A 23,990-nucleotide genomic window follows, 5' to 3' on the forward strand; every position below is an offset into this window, starting at 1 on the left:
AATAAAACTGCACACAGTGTTGTAAGTATGATCTCACCATAAGTACAAACGTTTGTAGTACAATCTGGCAATATTTCCTTACTCTTGTATTTCAACCTTCTTACAATGTACCATACTGTGCAAAATCTTAGCACATATATATAACAAAGGTGCCTAAGACTTTTGCACAACATGGTAGCATTTTTATGTATTCCACTGTACTGCTGCCGCAAAAGAAAGAAAAACTTAACTTTATGACATATGAGGATTGATAAACCTGATTGTGATATGGGTCTCTGTTGTGGACTGAGAGTGGGAAGAGGGCAGGGAGAGCAGAATAATGGTTGGGAAGAGAGGAAGGGAGAGGGGCAGGAGAGGAAAACACCACAGAGACATTCTGTTATGATCAATAAACCAATTGTTTGGAATCAAATGACCTTGCCTGGTGTCTCAGAGCTGGGTGTGTCTGCACCCATGCCACCCTCCTGCCCTTGGCACTCCTCCTCTGCCACCTGTCCCACACCCCTCCCACAGTGCCCTGCCCTCGCCATTCTCAACAACTTTTGCTCCCACCAGATTTACAAACTAGCTCTCCACTCCACGTTGACAAATACAGTACTGTGCCAAAGTCTTAGGCACCCTGGCATACAGCACCTATAAAAAGTATTCACACCCCTTGGAAGTTTTCATGTTTTATTGTTTTACAACACTGACTTACAGTGGATTTAATCTGGCTTTTTTGACACTGATCAACAGAAAAGGATTCTTTCATGTCAAAGTAAAAACAGATCTCTATAAAGTGATCTAAATTAGAAATATAGAACACAAAATAATTAATTGCTTAAGTATTTGCTGCCTTTAATATGACACACCAAATCATCACTGTTGCAACCAATTGGTTTTAGAAGTCACATAATTAGTTTAATGGAGATCTGTTTTTGGAGACCTGAGTGCAGTCACGGTGTTTCAATTGAATGTAGTAAAAATACACCTGTATCTGGAAGGTCCAACTGCTGGTGAGTCAGTATCCTAGCAAAAACTGCACCATGAAGACAAAAGAACACTCCAAGCAACTCCGTGAAAAAGTTATTGAAAAGCACAAGGATTTTTCCAAGTTGCTGAAAATGTCTCTTGGAGTACAGTTAAGTCAGTCATCAAGAAATGGAAAGAATATGGCATAGCTGTAAATCTGCCTAGAGCAGGCAGTCCTCAAAAATGGAGAGACCATGCAAGAGGGGGACTAGTGAGGGAGGATACCAAGAGACCTATGACAACTCTGGAGGAGTTACAATCTTCAGTGGCTGAGATGGAAGAGACTGTGCATACAACAACTGTTGCCCGGCTGCTTCACCAGCCCCACCTTTATGGGAGAGTGGCAAAGAGAAAGCCACTGATGAAAAAAAAACTTTACATGAAAACTCGGCTAGAGTTTGCCAGAAGGCATGTGGGAGACTGTGAAGTTAGCTGGAAGAAGGTTCTATGGTCTGATGAAACCAAAATTGAGCTTTTTGACCATCAGACTAAGTGCTATCATCAAAGCACACTGTCCCTATTGTGAAGTGTGGTGGTGGCGCCATGATGCTGTGGCATGCTTCACTGCAGCAGGCCCTGGAAATCTTGTGAAGGTAGCGGGTAAAATCAATGCAGCAAAATACAGGGAAACCCTGGAGGAAAACCTGACCCTGGAGGAAAACCTGACGCAGTCTGAAAGAGAACTGTAACTTGGGAGGACATTTGTTTTCCAGCAAGACAATAACCCCAAGCATTAAGCCACAGTTACAGATTAATGGCTTAAAAACAATAAAGTCAATGTCCTGGAGTGGCCAAGTCAGAGTCCAGACCTCAATCCAATTAAGAATCTGTGGCTGGACATGTAAGAGTCTTTTCACTCATGATCCCCATGCAATCTGACAGAGCTTGAGCAGTTTTGTAAAGACGAATAGGGAAAAATTGCAGTGTCTAGATGTGCAAAGTTGATAGAGACCTATCCACACAGACTCAAGGTTGCAATTGCTGCCAAAGGTGCTCCTACTAAAGACTGACTTGAAGGGAGTGAGTAATTGTGCAATCAATTATTTTGTGTTTAACAATTGCAATAAGTTTAGACCAATTTGTAGAAATTTGTTTTCATGTTGATGTGAAAGAGTCTCTTCTGTTGATCAGTGTCAGAAAAACTAAATTTAATCCACTGTGATTCAATGTTGTAAAATAATAAGACATAAAAACTTCCAAGGGGAGGTGAATACTTTTTATAGGCACTGTGTGTGCCTAAGACTTTTGTACAGTACTATAGATGAGCCATCATTTACCTTGCCATATCCTATATTTGCTTCTTGTATTTCGTGGATTAATATGGGTCTGTCCTTGCACCAACATGTATGAACTTCTTACCATTTGGAAGATATTCCATTTTTCAGTTCTTCCAATCAAAGTGAATAACCCTACTTTGTTTCTCACATTAGACTCCACCTTCCATATTTTTGCCACTCAGTTAATCCGTTTTTATTCCTCTGTATTCATTTACTTTTTTGCATCTCACTTCCCCCACCTGTCTTCACGTCAAGAGAAAGTATGGACACATTGCACTTTTTTTTCTCCTTTCATCTGAATTACTGACATGGATTGTATGTAGTCAAGTTCCCAGAACTGATACTTGTGGCACTTCACTATGTTTGTTTCCACTTTTTTGCCTTTTGTTCTTTAACCGGAATGATCCTAGATTCTGTCTTTTGCTGCAAGTCTGGCTTCTGACATTTCAGCATGGCTGACTAGCAGAAGGGTAGTCTCAGTGCAGGCAGCTTGTTGCATTTGCAAACAGCTTTTCATAGTGACACCCTACCCCCATCCTTGACTAGATGTCAGGGTGATCGGGGCAACTAAATGACTGATTCACTGACACTGGTACTGTAAAAGGTGTAGTTATTTTTACTTAAGTATCTAATATTCTAAAACTCCAAAAACAATATAATAAAACATTTGATGATAACCCCTATTGGTTTACATGGGGGTTGCTGTGGTTGGTATGTGGCCACCAGGTAGGCTTCTTAGATAGGTCCTGAGAGGGTTGTGCTATCCATTAGGCATTCAGGGTCCCAAATTGCAGCATAGGGGCTATAATCACTGACATAGGCCTGTGCTAGCATTACAAATTGGGACTAACACAAGGAATCCTGGCAGTATGGTATATCCTTTCATGCTCACTTTGACCATCAAAACACGGAGGAGCCTTCACTCACTCCCACAACCCCCCGATGAGCATTTGATTTCAGTCTCTGAGTGCATCTTTCAGGTGGGGAAACCCACAAAAAGCATCCAGCTCGGACAGAGTATCTGGCTGAGAACTGAAGATCTGTGCCTATCACTGGCTGGAGTGTTCACCAATATCTTTAACTTTTTGCTTCAGCAGTCTGATTTAGCCTGCTGCTTCAAGCAGGCTTCAATTAGGCTGGCGCCTAAGAAGAACGTGGTAATCTGCTTCGATGTCTATCGTCTAGTAGCACTTACATCCACTGTGATGAAGTACTTTTTGAGAGGTTGGTGATGAAACATATCAACTCCTGCCAAAAAGTGACTAGGATCCACTTTAATATGCCTACCGTCACAACAGGTCAAAATCAGATGCCACTTCATTGGCTCTTCACTCATCTGGACAGTGAAGATGCATATGTCAGGATACTCTTCAATGACTACAGCCTGGCATTTAATACTATTATCTCAAAACTAATCAATAAGCTTCAAGTTCTAGGCCTCAATACCTTCTTGTGCAAATGGATCCTCATTTTCCTCACTTGCAGACGCCAGCCAGTCTGGATTGGCAACAACATCTCTCTCAGTACAGATGCACCACAAGGCTGCGTGCTTAGTCCCCTGCTTTCTCTGCTTTATAATTATGTCTGTGAGGTGAAGCACAACTTCAATACCATATTTAAGTTTGCTGACAACATCACTGTCATTGGTCGACTTAAGGGTGATGACGTATCAGCATATAGGAGGGAGATTAAAAATCTGGCTGAGTGGTGCCATAACAACAACCTCTCACTCAGTGTCGTCAAGCCCAAGGAGCTGATTATTGATTTCAGGAGGAGAAAACCAGAGGTCCATGAGTCAGTCCTCATTTGGGGGAGCAGAAGTGGAGAGACTCAGTAACTTTAAAGTTCATTGGCGTCATCATTTCGGAGGGTCTCTCCTGAGTCCAGCACATAAGTGCCATTACGAAGAAAGTACGGCAGCACCTCTACTTTCTCAGAAGTTAACAAAGATTCGGCATGACATCTATAACTTTTATAAAATTCTATAGGAAGTATATTGACTGGTTGCATCATGCCCTGGTATGGACACACCAAAGCTCTTGTATGGAAAAGCCTGCAAAGTGTAGTGGATACACCCGAGTCCATCATGGGTAAAGCCTTTTCCACCATTGAACACGTCTACACGGAGTGCTGTTGCAGGAAAGCAGCATCCATCATTAAAGACTCCCGCCATCCAGGCCATTCTCTCATTTTGTTGCTGGCATCAGGAAGAAGTTACTGGAGCCTCAGGACCCATGTCACTCGGTTCAGGAACCCATCAACCATCAGGCTCTTTAACCAGAGGGGATAACTTCGCTGAACAAGACTCACTTTCAAGGACTCTTTATCTCATGTTCTCGATATTTATTGTTTACTTAGTTAGTTAATATGGTTATTATTTTTTCATTTTACCTCTTTATATTTGCACAATGTTTAGCACATCAGTTGTTGTCTATCCTGTTGGGTGGAGCCTTTCATTGATTCTAGTGTATTTCTTGTGATTGCCCACAAGAAAATGAATCTCAGGGTTATATATGGTAACATATATGTACTTCGATAATAAATTTACTTTGAACTTTGGTATCCATTGATTCTCCTTTATCTCCCTGCTAGGTGCTCCTTCAAGAGATCTTGTAGATTAGGCAAACATGACTTCCCTTTCAGAAAGCAATATTGATGCTGTCTAATCAAATTCTGATTTTCTAAGTATCAAATTGCTTTATTCTCAATGAAGGATTCAGGTTTTCCTGAAAACTCCAGGAATGATTATCTTCACTAATGATTAGGCTGATAAAAGGGGGATATGAAGTAAACCTAATTTGTGAAAAAGCCTCGAGTGAGATGAGAAGAAAAACTTCACATGGTTATGCAGAGCTTATTCAATACCAGCTTTCAGAAGGGTACTGGATAATTACTTCTAGCATATAAAACAATTGAAATAAAAAATAAAAGTGCAGTTGGTGGAAATCTAAAATTAAACCAGAATATGCTTGAATTGCTCCCCAGGGCAGGCCATGGCTGTGGAAAGAGAAAAAGAGTTAACATTTCATGTTGAAGGCCCTTCACTAGGAATGCAGAATTGGCATGAGACCAATTGAATAGTTCTTTAAATGATGTAACGTTGAATGGCTTCCAGTGTTATGAGTTTCAGTTCACGAAGGATGAAAATGAAAAGCAAGGTGAAGAAGGAGCTCTGGGCTGTCATGTGGTGATGATAGGGAAGGTATCATCTTATGTTTTGAGGAAGTATGAATGGAACTAAAGAGTACAAATACAACCATAATGGATCTTATTTGTAACTTAGAGCACACACATTAAATGCCAAGTTCTCATCAGTAATAGATAGAAAACTAAGGTGGTATTATGCTTGGTGTTTATTACAGAATGTAGGGAAATGGTCAATGGATTATTGATTTAAAAATATTATTTTATTTAACCAGATGACATTCAGCAATACTATGCCAGGATCTAAGAAATGAGTCCTTAATGTTGTGGCTTATTGGTAGCACTGACTGAAATCAGATGTTGTAGCTAGTTGACCACAGGTTGGCAATTGAATATTGCAACTATGTAACCTTAACTGTAATCCTCTGTGTACTTTCACAGAAACTTTTACAGACAAAACCATCTTAGCTGCAAAGAATTTGTTTTTCAGACGTTGAAATGCATTCATAGAGTCAAATAATGATAGCTTATTTGCAGTAGCTAACTGCACTTCAACCTAATTTTTAAATGTTAATTTTTCTGTTACAGAGAAGCAATGGGGATGGTGCTGCATAAAGACTCAAAATGGTACCAGCAATGGAAGGAATTCAAGGATAATAATATTGTCTTTAACAGTTAAGGCCAATTTCTTTGTGTTTATCTATTTTCTCTTAGAATTGGATGAACTTGTCGGGCTATCAGCTGAATATTCTCAGATGGCGATTTAAATGCTCTTCTACTTTTCCTTTACAGGATTCTTTGAAATGAAAATGAAATATGATGAAAGTGATAACACATTTATTCGAGCATCACGAGCTTTAACTGACAAAGTGACCGATTTGATAGGTAAGTGAGGCGAGGGAGCTATCTCTGGTATAAAGCTGGAAGCTGATTATTCTCAGGGTTTTAACAACAGAGGTCACCATATGGGTTCATCAGCAACTCAAACTATACCAAATATGCAGCAATTTCTCTCAAAATACTATAGTGTGGACATAGAGTGTTGAACAATACAGCCACAGGAACAGGCCCTTTGGCACACTGTGTTGTGCCAAACCAGCTAAAAGGTAAATCAAAAACACCCAAAAACTAATCCCTCCTACCTCCACAATGTCCATGTTGCTTTATTTTCCTCACATTCATGTGTCTACCTAAACGTCTCTTAAAAGCTTCTAATATATTTGCCTCTACCACCATAGCAGGCAGCGCATTCCAAGCATCCACCACTCTCTTAACCCTCACATCCCCTTTGAATCGAAACACTCTCACTTTCAATGCATGCCCTCTGGTATTAAACATTTCTGTCCTGGGAAGCAGATACTCTCTGTACTGTATCTGCTCTCTCATAATCATATACACCTCTATCAGATCTCCCCTCAGCCTCTGTAGCTCCAAAGAAAACACCCCGTTTGTTCAGCCTCTCATGATAGCACATGCTCTCTAAACCAGGCAGCATCCTGGTAAACCTCTTCTGCACCCTCTCCAAAGCCTCAACATCCTTCCTACAGTGAGGTGGCCAGAAAGGCACGTAATACTCCAGATGTGATAAAATAATCTTGCAGTTTGCTGCCTTTTCTGCTCTTCTGCTATATTGTTCCATAGCAGTACACATTTTATTGAAACAGATAGCATTTATATTGCAAGGTGACATTGTATAGGTGGCAAATGGATAATGACTGACAAATGTGACTGAAGAAATGGTGCAAGTGGTTAGGTTTCAGGTAGGCTTTGAGGTTAAAAATTAGGGACTGCATCTAGGAGATGTAATTTTTTTAGGGGGATATTGGGATGCTGGCGACCTGCCAAAGATGTAGGGTAATGTATGAATATGGATATAAGTAATTTTGATGTATCTTTGACAAGGAGTCTGATTATTGAGAGGATTAGTGAGGAGGCTGCATAGTTACTATATATTTTGATAGATGTAGGGGGATGGAATTTAGTTGGTTAAGTGTAAGTTATTGAGGGAGTTGAGTCTAGAGCAAACAAACGTATGTTAGCATCTACAAGGTACTCTATATAAATCTGGTTATTGTGAACATTCCCAAGTCTGTGTTACAAGTGTTTGAATAATATTATAGAAAAGTTTGAGGTTATGCCATATTTAATGTGACTTGGAAACTGTTTAGTTGTGCTCTCACGAGGAAATTTGCAGATGCTGGAATTTCAAGCAACACACATAAAAATTGCTGGTGAATGCAGCAGGCCAGGCAGTATCTATAGGAAGAGGTACAGTTGACGTTTTGGGCCGAGACCCTTTGTCGGGACTAACTGGAAGAAGAGCTAGTAAGAGATTTGAAAGTGGGAGGGGGAGGGGGAGATCCGAAGTGATAGGAGAAGACAGGAGGAGGAGGGATGGAGCTGAGAGCTGGAAAGTTGATTGGCAAAAGGGATATGAGAGGATCATGGGACGGGAGGCCTAGGGAGAAAGAAAGGGGGAGGGGGGGAAGCCCAGAGCATGGGCAAGGAGTATAGAGAGAGGGACAGAGGGAGAAAAAGGAGAAAGAGAAAATAAGTATTTAAAAATAATAATAAATAAATAAATAACAGATGGGGTATAAAGGGGAGGTGGGGCATTAATGGAAGTTAGAGAAGTCAATGTTCATGCCATCAGTTTGGAGGCTACCCAGACGGAATATAAGGTGTTGTTCCTCCAACCTGAGTGTGGCTTCATCTTGACAGGAGAGGAGGCCATGGATAGACGTAATCAGAATGGGAATGGGAAGTGAAATTAAAATGTGTGGTCACTGGGAGATCCTGCTTTCTCTGGTGGACAGAGCGTAGGTGTTCAGCGAAATGGTCTCCCAGCCTGTGTCGGGTCTCGCCAATATATAGAAGGCCACATTGGGAGCACCGGATGCAGTATATCACCCCAGCCGACTCACAGGTAAAGTGTCGCCTCACCTGGAAGGACTGTCTGGGGCCCTGAATGGTGGTGAGGGAGGAAGTGTAAGGGCATGTGTAGCACTTGTTCTGCTTACAAGGTTAAGTGCCGGGAGGGAGATTGGTGGGAAGGGATGGGGGGGGACAAATGGACAAGGGAGTTGCGTAGGGAGCAATCCCTGCGGAAAGCACGGGGGTGGGGGTGGGAAAGATGTGCTGAGTGGTGGTATCCCGATGGAGGTGGCGCAAGTTACGGAGGATTATATGTTGGACCTGAAGGCTGGTAGGGTGGTAGGTGAGGACAAGGGGAACTCTATTCCTAGTGGGGTGGTGGGAGGATGGGGTGAGAGCAGATGTGCGTGAAATGGGAGAGATGTGTTTGAGAGCAGAGTTGATGGTGGAGGAAGGGAAGCTCTTTTCTTTAAAAAAGGAGGACATCTCTCTCGTCCTGGAATGAAAAGCCTCATAGCCTCAACTGGCAGGCAACAGGATTGCTCCTTTCTCATCCCGAGAGCAGAAGTGGCGGAGATGGAGGAATTGCGAGAAGGGGATGGCATTTTTGCAAGAGACAGGGTGAGAAAAGGAATAGTCCAGGTAGCTGTGAGAGTCAGTAGGCTTATAGTAAACATCAGTAAATAAGCTGTCTCCAGAGATAGAGACAGAAAGATCAAGAAAGGGGAGGGAGGTGTCGGAAATGGACCAGGTAAACTTGAGGGCAGGGTGAAAGTTGGAGGCAAAGTTAGTGAAGTCAACGAGCTCAGCATGTGTGCAGGAAGCAACATCAATGCAGTCGTTGATGTAGTGAAGGGAAAGTGGGGGACAGATACCAGTATAGGCTTGGAACATTGATTGTTCCACAAACCCAGCAAAAAGGCAGACATAGCTGGGACCCATACGGGTGCCTATGGCTACACCTTTAGTTTGGAAGAAGTGGGAGGAGCCAAAGGAGAAATTATTAAGAGTGAGGACTAATTCCGCTATACGGAGCAGAGTGGTGGTAACTTTTTGTTGCATGCTGTCTGTGAACAGTGGAACAAGGAAAAGAGCACAGTGCATTTTTTGGTGGAATGAACTCAGTGCTGTCTTGTATTATCTTAATTCAATTTCATGTGCCAAAACTGAATTAAAGTAGACATGTTTCATTGATTGAGGTGGCGCAGTACTGAAGACTGAAGTACCTTAACCAAGAAAGGAGAAAGTTTTGGTGTTGTTCACACTGTTACTGGATACTCAACATAGAACTCCTCCCTTAATATATTTCATTACTTTCTGCAATTTTGTTATAGTCAATTCCTTCACTGCTGACTTTTCTGTATTTTACTGGTTGTTTCTTATTTCCCAGCGAGAAGGCTTTCAAGAAGACTGGATAAAGAAAGAATAATTTTGTTAAAGTGGAATGTATTTTGTCTTTCTGCTGCTCCACTCAATCATTTTTGTAGTTCAATGTTTTCCATTTGTTTCTGCTTTATTGCATTTCTCAGATGTTCCTTCTCTCTCTTTCCTCTCTATTCCATTTTTTAAAACTATCTCCTCCACTTGAGTTTGAACTATATCTGCTATAGTGTTGATTATTTCATGCTGCTCTCTTCAGCTATGCACACATTACTTGCACTTCGTGTTCACAAACTTCAACTAGTTTGCAGCGTAGTGGCTAAATTGTTATGCCTTGATTTCTACTATAGGTTAATGGCAGTTCTTCATCTTCTCAATTCTGTCAACATCTTCCCTTACTTGCCTTGGATGATGTTACCTTTAGCCATTCATCAATTAATATTCATAATATTATTGTTTCCCATATCAAATGAAGTTCCCACCTCTGACCTTCAGACTGTCTCCAAGAAGCTTTGCTTCATCTTCTGTGCCTAACAACTTTTAATTTTCCCAGAAGTTTAATGTGACCAGTGTACATACTGTATATTTAGGGAGCTTGTTTTACCATATCAGTTCTGTAGTTCAGTCACTGAATAAACTGAAAGAATTACAGCTGAAGCTTAACTTCCCTTTTCAGTTGCTCATAACATGTAAACAGTTTGTAAAGTGATTATCTCTCACTGCTAAATTGTTCTCCAGTTTAATTTCCTCTGCCTTTAATTTCTTATGAAATTTTGTTCAGTTTTAACAACTTCTCTGTTGAATTCCACTTGCTAGTGAATTAAATCTTTTATAATCCTTTTGGATGATCTCCACTTCCCCATTAGAATTAACTAAGCTTCACAATTTTCTAATATCAGCAAATACACTTCTGATCTTGTATCAGAATTGCTAATAAAGATATGAAAATAAGCACTCTGAGAAATTAGCCTCCGAGGAACTCTTGAGTCAGCGTTGCCCTACATTAGTCACGTCAAATTAATGGGGCTGAAAAATATATTGATGGAATGTATATATTCATTTGGTTGTTCAGAGTCTGAAAAGAAATTCATCTTTAGAAGTATTGTGATATAAGGTGTTGAAATCCACAATCTTAGGTTGACCTTAACATCCTCTTGTTAGGTGCAAGTTTGCACTCTTTCTTGTGGTTCAGGATGCCCTTCCTAGAAAGTGGGTGTAAAAGTCATATGAAAACATAGCTCTACAGAACTGAGGTACCCTCCCAAATCGAGTGATTGGTAAATACAAACTAGTAGGATTCATGAGGAATGACCAATTAGGTGGGTTGTGTGTGGTCTGAAACTGTCCTGAGGTAATGTCTTCAGTGGAGAATCTTGTAATTGGGGGAAGGAGGATGCTTGTCATTCACTATGTTAAATAGTTAAACCATTCATCGTACAGCTAAAAAATAATTGAACTTCACACCAAAGCACTTTTGATTTGCCTGATTGTCATCGTTGTCATCATTGTCATCATTATAAAGAAGCAGCCTCTGAATTTTAGTTTATTTGCACTTTTAAATTCATGCATTCTGAGAATTCGTTTTCTTTTCCTGGTTAGTGACGTTTTAGAAGACGTCTCTGCTGGGCCATTTTATTTGTGTGTTAATATCCTCCAGCTTTAAAATTGTGTAGTCTCAACCCACCCACTACCCGTTGAAAGCTCACACTGTTGAGTATGATTAATCTGCAGGTACGCTTCATTCAGAATCTAACACTGCTTCATTTAATCCTAAAATGATTGAATGTGCATATATTTTAGAATGCTTTCAAAGACAAGAACCCCTCAAGGGGGCGAAGCTAAATTAAAAAAAAAACAGATTCTGTAGAGGTCTGATTACTGCTATGGTGCCTTTGCAGAGTTGAGAGATAATGATGGGATAATGATAATGGTTGAGCTTGTGATCCATTCTGAACTCCTTTGTTCCTCAGTTCCGTCATTAAGAGTAACCAGATAGAATTTTTGAACATAATAGTCTGACTGCTAGATATATCTGTATCATTATTTCCAAATAAAATGGGACTTGTAATGGATTATTTATTCAGTAGTTTAAAATTGCAATTTTGCCTGACTTGAAGCCTTTTGACATTTTGTTTTTGCTGTCTATGTCTTGAGAGGTTTCATGTAGCTATTTCTGCTCATTTTGGGGTTTAGAAATAATATTCTTTATCTCTTTAGATGCTGAAAAAGCGTTTGATAGAGTAGAATGGCCTTACTTATTTAAGGTGCTTGAAATGTTTAATTTTAGCTCGAAATTTATATCCTGGATTAAACTGTTATATCATTCTCCTATGGCCTCGGTCTGTACTAACTCTTTAAGCTCACCTTTTCTCCCTCTTTTTCGAGGTACTCGACAAGGTTGTCCTCTTAGTCCTTTATTATTTGATATTGCATTAGAACCTCTTGCAATTGCCATTCGAGAATCCCCAAATATTATTGGGATAACTCGGGGCCTAAAGTCCCATAAAATATCACTCTATGCTGATGACTTACTTTTATATATTTCTAATCCTCAAAAATCTATCCCTGCTGCTTTAGATTTATTAGCACAATTTAGTCTTTTTTCAGGTTATAAATTAAACCTTAGTAAGAGTGAACTTTTTCTGATTAATAAACAACTTCCCTTGTATCATAACTTTCTGTTTAAATTGATTAATAATTATTTCTCATATCTTGGGATTAAAATTACTTGTAAATACAAAGATTTATTTAAGACTAATTTTTACCCTTAATTGATCATATTACTCAACTTTCATCTAAATGGTTTCCATTATATTTAACTTTGATTGGTCATATTAATGCAGTTAAGATGTTTATTCTGCCAAAATTTTTATATATATTTCAGGCATTACCGATTTTTGTTCCAAAATCTTTTTTTGATAAAGTTGACTCTAAAATTTCTTCATTTATTTGGCAAAATAAAAACCCGTGAGTGGGTAAAATACATTTACAGAAAGACAAGAGAGATGGAGGTCTAGCATTACCTAACTTTAGATTCTATTATTGGGCAATTAATATTCGACATATGAAATTTTGGTTACTTGACCAAGATACACTATCCATTCCTAAATGGGTAGTATTGGAATTACAATCTGCTCAGGGCTATGCACTTGGCTCTATTTTAGGTTCCTCTCTTCCTTTTGATTTGAAACGCCTCAAACTGGTCTCTAACCCGATAGTTAAGTATACCTTGCGTATTTGGTTTCAATTCAGAAAATTTTTTGATCTCAACCAATTTGGGCTAGTGATCCCTATTTTAGGTAACATTTTTTCCTCCCTCTTTCACGGATCGTGCGTTTCAAATTTGGAAGACTAAGGGTATTTCACGGTTTTTGGATTTATTTTTAAATGATTCCCTTATGTCTTTTGAACAATTATCTAATAAGTATAATTTACCAAGAATACATTTTTTAGAAATTTCCTAAGTACTATAATCTCTTCCTTTCCGACGCTACCTCCTACATATATTTTAGATACTATAATTAACCTTAATCCATGTCAGAAAGGTGCAACGGCTATTATTTATAATATTATTATGAAACTTAGGAAAGCTGCATTTGATAAGATTAGGTCAGATTGGGAACAAGAATTGGGTTCTATTATTTCCGTGGATGACTGGGGGCAGATTTTACAAGTAGTCAATACTTCCTCTATCTGTGCTAAACATTCCCTAATTCAATTTAAAGTTGTTAATAGAGCACATATGTCCAAAGATAAATTAGCTCGTTTCTATTCTCATATTAATCCTTTTTGTGATAGATGTCCGGGGCAGATAGCCTCTTTAACTCGTATGTTTTGGTCTTGTCCTACTCTGGAAACTTTTTGGAGAGACATTTTTAATATTATCTCAAAGGTATTGAATATAGATATTTCTCCTCATCCTATTACTGCTATCTTTGGATTACCTAAAACTTCCAGTAATCTTTCCCCTTCAGCCCGTAGAATGATTGCATTTCTTACTTTAATGGCGAAAAGATGTATCTTACAACATTGGAAAGAGCCTAATGCTCCAACTACCTTTTTTTGGTTTTCCCAGACGATATTATGCTTAAATTTGGAGAAAATTAGAAGTAATCTTTATGATTCCTCACTTAAATTTGAACAGACCTGGAGATCTTTTATTCAATATTTTCATTTAATGTAATTTTTTTTCTCTTTTGTTCCATATTTATATTCCCTTCTTGCCTTTTTTTAAAAACTGTTTTTAATGGAGGTCAGGTTTGAGGACGTGATTTTAAGTTCTTTAACTCTACCTGTTTCCAAGTTAGCCCATTGCTTTGCTTTGCTTTTAGTTTAGTTGCACGGTGGGGTTTTTTTTGGGGTCTTTTTTGGGGTTTTTTTCCTTTTCTATATTGATATATATAAAAATCAGTATACTATTATTTTACCATATTATTTTATGTTTAAATTGCACTGTTTGTATCAATTTTTTCTTCTGTATTAATATCTCCTGTAATTTCTAACAGTGTATTAGTGCCTTTATGGTTTACCCTTTGTATACTTATTCAATAAAAAGATTTAAAAAGAAAGAAAAGAAATAATATTCTTGTTTTGACTGAGTAAATCTTTGCTGATGTTGTATTTGTTCTTTTCCCAGGGGGGCTGTTTTCTAAGACTGAAATGTCAGAGGTGCTGACAGAGATTCTGAAAGTCGACCCCCACTTTGATAAAGACACATTTTTAAAGCAATGTGAGAGGGACATCATTCCCAATGTTCTGGAGGTACCTGGTGATGTTTCATATTTTTTAGTAGGAGGAGTGAATCTGTGGAATGTAATTCATTGTAAAGAAAAATCTGTGAATTAAATGTTGAAGTGTTATAGTATTTGATATTACTTGGATGTTTAAGTTTTCACTATTTTTTTTCATTTTCATATTTAATTAAATTTTACTTTGAGTTAACATGGTTAAGTGCATATTCCCCTAGCGGAGAGTACATCATCCAGCATGTCCTGAGCCATTTGGACATGCTTGATTCCTGATCTGTGGTGAGGTAGCTGATCTTAGCAAGAGAGTGGTTGTAGTTTTGTTACTTCCATCTTAATGTAAAAAAAATCAGCCAGGTTCCTGGTTATTTCAGTTGGCACCCAATGCTGGAAGATAATTTTTTTTAAAGTTGGAACAGACTCTGCCAAGAAGCACTTTGAACTCCTTCTGTAGGCTGATTTTGACAGTCGATGTAGATTAAAGCTGTAATTTTCCAACAAGTTCTCATAATTTGTTCCATTATACTTTGTGTGCTTATTATTTGAGGCTTGTATGTATCACTCACAGAAACAAACTCTTGTTTTTACTATTTTACATCTCTATCCAAACAACTTCTACAATGTGGTTTTCTGAGCTTAGGTCATCTCTCTTCATGGCACCAATTTTATTAATTAGCAGCTACTCCTTTGTCTCCTTCTAGCATCCTGTCTGTTCTAAATATGCTTTTCAAAGCTCAGGTCCCAATTTGTGTCATTTTTCAGCCATATTTTAGTAGTGGTTGGCAGATCATACTTACTTCTAATTATGCTGTCACTTCATCTGCTTTTGTTTAAACACGACATGCATTCAAATACAGAGCCTTTAGTTTTGTTCTTTTGTTATTATTGTAACCTTTAGCCTTATCCATTGACTTAGAATCTGAATCAGAATTAGGTTTATATTTTATATAGGTTGAATGTGTGGAAAGAAAGGAAAATGAAATAGTGTTCACGGGTTCATTCCTAAATTGTTAAGTGAGGTCTTCAGGCTTCTGTACCTCCTCCTTGGTGGTAGTAATGAGAAGAAGGCATGTTCTCAAGATGTCTTGATGGTGGGGAGGATTGTGCCCACGATGGAGCTGGCTGAGTTTACAACCGGCTGAATCCACTTGCGATCCTGTCCACTGGAGACTCCATACCAGGCTGTGAAGCAAGCAGTTAGAATGCTCACTACTGTACAACTATAGAAATTCCCAAGAGTCTTTGGTGGCATATAAAATCTTCTTAAACTCCTAACAAAATAGAGCCATTAGCATGCCTTCTTCACAATTGCATCAGTGTGGTGGGCCCAGGAAAGATCCTCAAGATGTTGCCCAGGAGCTTGAAGCTGCTCACCATTTCCACTGCTGACCTTTTAATGAGGACTGATGTGTGTTATCCCGACTTTCTCTTCCTGAAGTCCACAATCAATTCCTTGGTCCTGCTGACACAAGTGCAAGGTTGTTGTTGAAACATCACTTAGATAGATTCACTGAATCAGCCAATCTGTCTCGTCGCCACCTGAGATCTTACCAACAGTGGTATCATCTGTGAATTTGTAAATGGCACTTGAGCTGTGCCTGGACACACAGTCATCAGTGTAGAGAAAAGGGCAGTGGGCTACATCCTTGAAGTGCGCCTGTGTTGATTGTCAGCAAGAAGATGTTATTCCTGATCCACAATGACTTGTGTTCTGATAATGAAGTCGACGATTCAGTTGCAGAGGGAGTACAGAGGCTCAGCTTTTGAAGCTCGTTGATAAATAATAATGAGGGGATTCATACTCTTCTTTCCTTCCTGTCGGTCTGTTTATCATTTCCCATATTATTTCTTACCAAGATTCAAGACTGCTTATAGTCTTTCTTCAATACAGGAGTGTAAAGGAAAATGAAATGATTGTTACTCTGGATACGGTGCAGCAAAAAAAAAACAACAAGCATAAAGAACACATTATAAAAGCAAAAAAATAGACACATTAAATATAAATATAAAAGCAATCCTGTAAAACACAATGTACTAGTAACTGTTATATACTAGTCTGGTTGTATGTACATAAAGTGATGCTAGGTGATGTGTATGTAGTGGTGGTGGAATGGGTTAATGGTTGGCAGTATGGATCGGCCTGATGACTTGGAGGAAGTAACTGTTTTTGAGTGAGTGCTGATGGGAGTGGGACAAACAGTCCATGAGCAGGATGAATGGAATCCTTCCTATTGCTGGTCTTTTTCCAGTACCTTTCAGTATATATGTTTTCCTGTAGGTGTGTGGTAGAGAGTATATTGACTGGCTGCATCACAGCTTGGTATGGAAAAATCAATGTCCTTGAATGAAAAATCCTACAAAAAGTTGTGCATGCAGTCCAATCCATCATGGGTAAAGCCCTCCCAACCTTTGAGCACATCTACACGAATGGAAAAGCAGCATCCATGATCAGGGACCCCCACCATCTAGGACATGATCTCTTCTTGCTGCTGCCATCAGGAAGAAGGTACAAGAGCTTCAGGACTTACACCACCAGGTTCAGCAACAGTTACTACCCCTCACCCATCAGACTCTTAAACCAAAAGGGATAACTTCAACAACAGGAATTCTGCAGATGCTGGAAATTCAAGCAACACACATCAAAATTGATGGCGAATGCAGCAGGGGCCAGGCAGCATCTCTAGGAAGAGATACAGTCGACGTTTCAGGCCGAGACCCTTCGTCAGGACTAACTGAAGGAAGAGTGAGTAAGAGATTTGAAAGTTGGAGGGGGAGGGGGAGATCCAAAATGATAGGAGAAGACAGGAGGGGGAGGGATGGAGCCAAGAGCTGGACAGGTGATTGGCAAAAGGGATGCGAGAGGATCACGGGACAGGAGGTCCGGGAAGAAAGACGGGGGGGGGGGACCCAGAGGATGGGCAAGGGGTATATTCAGAGGGACAGAGGGAGAAAAAGGAAAGTGAGAGAAAGAATGTGTGTATAAAAATAAATAACAGATGGAGTATGAGGGGGAGGTGGGGCAGTAGCAGAAGTTAGAGAAGTCGATGTTCATGCCATCAGGTTGGAGGCTACCCAGACAGAATATAAGGTGTTGTTCCTCCAACCTGAGTGTGGCTTCATCTTTACAGTAGAGGAGGCCATGGATAGACATGTCAGAATGGGAATGGGATGTGGAATTAAAATGTGTATCTTTACAGTAGAGGAGGCTGTGGATAGACATGTCAGGATAACTTCAATTTACTTTGCTTGCCCTAACATTGAACTGTTCCCACAACCTATGGACTCTCTTTCAAGGTTCTTGATATATATTTTTGAGACCAAGAGAGGTTGTGCAAGAGGTTCTGCTGTTCCACTGACATGAAAAGGGATGTGAGCGGTGCGGGTTTTCCTGAAGTCGATAACCATGCCCCTTGTTGACCTTGAGGACAAAGTTATTTGCCTGGCACCAGGCCTTGAGCTCTTTCACTTCCTCCCTGTAGGCTGTCTCATCATTGCTGGTGATGAGCCTCACCACAATTGTGTGTTTGGTGAACATGACAATGTGATTGCTCGGTGTTTGGCTATGCAGTTGTGTGTGAATAGAGTGTACAGCAGTAAGCTCTGCACACAGCCCTGGGGGCACCCATGTTGAGGATGATGCGGAGGGAGGAGTGCTTGTGCATCCTGACCTTTCTCTTCAATTTGACATCTCAGTTTTGATCTTTTATCCCTACTACTATAAATGTCTGTTTCTCTAGTTATGTAGCTCATTACGGTACTGATCCCAGCACAGTTCATGTATAAAGCATTCTAAAGCTACAACTGCCACTCCTGGTATCCCGTGAATTGAAGCCCACTTCTATCTCACCAATCTTTGAGTCGCTTGTTTGTTATTCTGTGAATGCAGTTCAGGCAAATATCCAGAGGTAATTATTTCTGAAATTCTGTTAATTTGATGCCTAGCTCCTCGCACTGACTATGCAGAATCACCTCCTTTGTCCAGCCAATGTCCTTAGTACATCATGTTACCATGACTAATGAATCCTTCTCCTCCCACTGTGTGCTCTTCTATAGCCTGAACACTGGCAATGAGACAAGCAACACAGCCTTCCAGAGTCTTAGCTGTTTGCTGCAGAGTCAGTCCTCCTTAATATACTAAAATAAAAACACAAAAGCCAGGCACAGTCAGGCATTGAAAAGAGAAACAGAACTGATGAAGTATCTTTAACTTCAGTTGTTAACTCTGCTTCTCTTTCCACTTCATCTGCTGAGTGTTCACAGTAATTTGGTTTTTTTTAGATTTCAATGTCTTTTTGTTTGTTTGTTTGAATTTCCCTCACTAAGCTATTTTTACAATCACAATGCTCTCATTTGCTTTCCCTACTTGAATTAACAGTTGCAAATATTAATCCTTTTGTTTGCCTTATCTTCATTCACATTGCAATTCCTGACCAAATTAGATGACCTCTCATGGGATGTGATGTGTCTTGGTATAAAGTGCCTATAAACGTTCTTCTCTCTGATGAATCACATTGGCTGCAGCTTGACCTCCTACTCAATGAACCCTGAGCTAAAGTTCAAGTTTAATTCTCATTCAGTCAAACATGAATACCCGTGAATACAGCAAAACGAAACAGCCTTACTCCAGGGCCAAGGTGCGAAACGGTACCAAACGTCATACACAGCACAAGGCCCGTAGAAGATAGCAAGCATATTTAAGATATCAGTAGAATACAGACACATGAAAGAAAATTGTCCAAGATCCTGAGTCTATGAATGTTGCAGGAGTCTACAGTCGAACACAATACGGCTTACCTTCTGCTGAGCGAATACTCGGGGAAGCAATGACTCCAGCTTGGACACCACACCACACTGCCTCCAGCGGAGTGCTCTGACTTCGAAGCATCTCTCCTGGGTAGCTGTTAACAAGTGACACCATGTCTTGAGGCCTAATTCTATCTATGACAAGGCCAAGCAGCTCCCCTGCCGTCTGCCAATAAATCAGTGAATTGGACTTGCGGCATTCCACATTAAGAATGCCCAATAGGGTCTTGCGATCACAAGAAAAACGACGAAGGCAATCACTCGCTGTTACACCGCACACCTCTTTCGCGCACTGACTCCTCCGATACCTCTCTGACACTACGGTCAATGCCAAGCCCAGCTCCAGTTTCTCCACCAAAGAGCAACTCACTGATGGGGTACACCTGCAGTACTTTAAGTTCTTAATGTCCAGCAGGATCTCGTGATGGTAAAAATATGCTTAAAAAGCATATTTGGTTGACCCTGTTGAAGCAGTTGCAATCGAATGCACCACCATCTTACCAGAAGATCCTGAAGCCATGTGTGTGCTGTGGGACATGTTGGCATCCAGGAACTACCACATGCCTCATCATGACACATCACCTTTTTGACCAAGTTTCACATATTAACTTGCCACTTAAATGTTAGAATAGTCTGTAACCACTTGCCAAACATTCTATAAGGAGCTAATTTCTTTCTCTAACTCCAGCACTGAAAGCTCATAAAGCAGAGATTTATCAGAAAAAATTAGAATCTCTTCAGCTACTCGACAATTATCTTGACCTGCACCAATGTCACACTTTCCAGCTGATGCCAGCACTGAGTCACTGTAACTGTCCCTGCTCACAGTCTCTACCCACAACCTGCCACAAATCTGCTATGTTGAAATTATGTTGTGCTTCAGGAGCCAAACCAAAGTTAAAATCATCTGAGTTCAATTGACTGGTATTAACAATTCACTTCCCAATTACAATGGGGCCCCCTTCCAAGTTTACTTGTTTACCTAGAACTGAAAACTATAGCTAAAAGCACTAAGTAAAAAGAAATCATTCTGCAAAATATCTGAGTACAAACTGTTGAAAGTAGTGTTCTGAGGTTTCTACCTATAAAATCAACAATTTTTATATAATAAAAACAGAGAACGTTGGAAACACTCAACAGGTCAAGCAACATCTACGAAAAGAGAAACAAGTTAATGTTTCTGAGAAACATCTTTGACCTGAAACGTTAACTGTACTTCTTTTTCCTTGGATGCTGCCTGACCTGCTGAAAGTTTACAGAATTATTTGCTTTATTTCAGGCTGCCTGCAATCTTTTTTTTCTGACTTGCATTTATTGCCGCTGTTTATTTGATTCCTTGTGAAGTTGTGCGGTGTCAAGAACATAAGATATTTCCCAAAGCATTGCAGAAGATACTCATTCTCATATTACAGTGGCCCAAAGTACACAAGATAAAGGTCAGTTAATGTTATTTTTAAAATGTTCTCATTGAATGTGAACAGTGCTGGAAAGATTAGCATTTAATACCCTTTCAATGATTGGCCTTGAGAAGATGGTGGTAAACCATTCTCCTAAAATGTCAGTGTCTTTGTGATGAAGACCCTCCAAAAATGGCAGAAGTTCTCTCTTCTCTGTCAGGAAATATTTTGGATTAGGAACAAGGCATTTAGCCAACAAAATCATCTAGTATTCTGAAATTCACAAGGCATCAAGGGAGCTAAATTGGATTGCTCCCCAACTCAGAACTGGTGTTGGGTTTGCTATACTGTGAGCACATTGACTTCCTGCTGTTTGTGCATTATAATGATTAATGTGGGCAACCAGAACAAATAACATGTTGATTGGCTGCATGTATCATAAAAATCTTAACCTTATAACAGGAGTAAAATTAGTCTATGCTGCTAGCGGAGGTGCAGTGCGTTATACCAGATTCTGGCAGCCGTGAAGAAAAGAAATCTGACCAACAAAAAATGAGAAATGGCACAACATGGAGTTGTGAGGTTTAGAGTTTTCCGAAGTTGCACATTTGGCCTTGACAGAGGAGCCGGAATGTTGGAAGGGTGTTCAAGCAGGCTATCCTAGACATGATGAAAAGTTAATGAGAACAGATAGTCCTGGACGGCAATGTCAGAAATCCTGAACGCAGTGCCCCAGGAGTTTCAGGGATCTCCCAAAGGTGATAGAGCAATTAATGTATCTGCATTGTTCTTATCATGTCATATCATGCCAATTACGCCACAAGCCACAGACACCAATTAATTAATTGCACCTATGACACCCTCCATCAATAACCTCTGTCAGGTCGTACACCTAACATTTATATGCTCCACTACTTCATCGCACAATTAGCATTCTGTGAGCCTCTCACCTACAGCTTGCACAAACTGGTAACTTTATGAACATAGAACAGTACTGCACAGAAACAGGCCGTTCAGCCCACAATGTCTACATTGAATACAATATCAAGTTAAACTTTTTCTGTGTAAACAAAAACCTGCCCCATACAACTCCTTTTATTCCATCCATCCCATACACCTTAGATGCTTATCTTGTTGTACTTAACCATGATGCTGCATCTACCAGATTACAAAAAGAAGTGATGTTTAATTGAGGCATCAGGACTGAGGATAGATCCATGTGGAGATGATGCTGCCATTTATTCTCCCCAAAGACAGGGGTGAAACCATCAAAAATGAAACCACCAGATGTGGCCCTCAAACATACTGTTTTCTCCTCATCCAGTATTCTTTCAAGAGTGGTGGTAGATAATTAAGTGGCTGAAGACTCCATGAATAAATTTACCCTCAGGGATGGCAGAGCCCCCCCCCCCCCAAAACATGGGACAGGAAAAGACCACTTGGCCTTTCAAACATACTCCACTATTCAATGAGATTACTGCTGATACAATTGTAACCTCATCTCTATATTCCCACTACCCCACTTTCAAGGACTATGGAGGAGTCTGGCTCTATCTTGGCACGTGCCTGCGCAGAACTTGGCAGATCCCTTCTAATGTGATGAGTTGCACACTTAGTTAATATTTTGGCCAAAGTTGCACATTCCATTGCTGCACATGGGGCAGTCATCTGCCAGTGCTACAGACGAATCTTTTGAATTTGTCAGTACTTGATCAGTCTTCGATCATGCATACTTAAGACACTAGCATTCGAGGCTGTTGTTATTTCTTTGCAAGGAACTTGTGAGATGTCACAACAGTTCACATTCTGACCCCAACAGATTACTAGGATTGCTGAGATAACATAATAAGGGGTTGGCTGTGGCTTTATAACACCTCCATTTCTCTCCTACCACAGCATTCATCTTCCAATCACTGCCATCCTTGCTGTCATATTTACTTTTTTCAACCACCCAGACCAGAACTCTGCTGTTTAAATTATTAGATCCTATTATCTGTAGGATGGCTTCATAGTCCAGAACTGCTTCAGAAGGTCCTCCGGGGCCACACAGAGGAGTTCACTGAAAATCAACTAGCCATTATTGTCCATTGAAGAAGTCACTGAGATGTGGTATTCAAAAAATGTGTCTTTCACAGTTTTCATTGTTATTTGCCATGGCCTTCAATTTGCGTTTACCAGTAAATTTTTATAGTTTTTCTTTAATTCCTAAATGCAAATAGTTTATTTCTGTCATTAATAAAATGGTTATAAGATTTCTGTAAATTGAATATGAATTTGTATAGTTATGATGTAAGTTATTTTGGATTTTGCAAGGCGTTTAGAAGAAAGTTACAATGGATTCTGTAAATCATTACACTGTTCAAGGGAGTGGTAATGAGATGGTTCATATTTAATTTAATCACATAAAAATCAAAATGATGGTTAGAGTGTGGAATTCTGAGGCAGAAGTTGCTATAAAAACATTCAACAAATTCCTTTAATATTCATTCCAGCATTGCTTCTTTCACTATCCTTCATTTTAGCTTCCTAAGCATTTTTTCCAAGAAAGCATTTTCCACAAATAGTATCTTACAGATTTCCAAAATAAGTGTTTCATATCAAGTATATACCTATTATATTTTCCTTATCCTTTCTTTACTTCCTTTTTTAAAAATACCAGACTACGTTTTTATGTAGTCTAAACATAACAATTAAGAACTACGAATTACTTGATGGCTCCTGAAAGGTAGTCTTGTGTTACAGTCAAGTAACAGTTCTGTCCAGTAAGCAGACCAGCTGTAACATGTGCAAGATAATTATTCTTGTGTTACTGAATTGCCGTAACTTAATTGAATTAATATATTCAGGAGGATCATATTTCTGTTTTCTTATTCGTTGTTGAATGTTATGTTACTTCAAGGTCACTTTTTATTTGTCAGCTTTGCCTTGTTTTCTTGTATGGTGAATAATTTGTTGCGTTTCTCAAAATTAAGGAGACTGAACAAATATTTTGCATTTAAAATTATCGTTTTTATAATGGGATCAGTAATCAGTATTTATGAACATGGATATAGTATTTATAGACAAAATCTTTTATTATGGATCAAAATCTTGAAATAAATTATTTATTGGAGATGCATTAATAAGATATTCCAGGTATGATTGCATTTATCTTGCTAATGTAGAACAAACTTAACTGATAATCTCTTTTGTCTTACAGGCTATGATGAGAGGTGAACTCGATGTTCTGAAGGACTGGTGTTATGAAGCAGTATGTATTTTGGTTAACAGAACTCCATTTGTTTCTGTTATATTTCTGCTCAGCTATTGGTTCTAAAATACAAGTGAGAAGGGATTGTGATCTAATCTCTAGACTAAGT

General features: G+C 39.4%; 1 protein-coding gene across 1 annotated transcript in view; it reads left to right on the top strand.

Moving 5' to 3' along the window:
* timm44 (translocase of inner mitochondrial membrane 44 homolog (yeast)) overlaps positions 1–23,990 on the top strand; it is an 87,179-nt gene that overhangs the window by 36,537 nt on the left and 26,652 nt on the right. Inside the window, exons 7-10 of the mRNA XM_063032302.1 lie at positions 6,021–6,106; positions 6,225–6,317; positions 14,323–14,447; positions 23,831–23,881. Coding sequence (XP_062888372.1) covers positions 6,021–6,106; positions 6,225–6,317; positions 14,323–14,447; positions 23,831–23,881 — 355 coding nt within the window. The remainder of the gene's footprint in view (positions 1–6,020; positions 6,107–6,224; positions 6,318–14,322; positions 14,448–23,830; positions 23,882–23,990) is intronic.

This window comes from Mobula hypostoma, chromosome 24 (assembly GCF_963921235.1).
Source record: "Mobula hypostoma chromosome 24, sMobHyp1.1, whole genome shotgun sequence".
Classification (NCBI taxonomy): Eukaryota; Metazoa; Chordata; class Chondrichthyes; order Myliobatiformes; family Myliobatidae; genus Mobula; species Mobula hypostoma.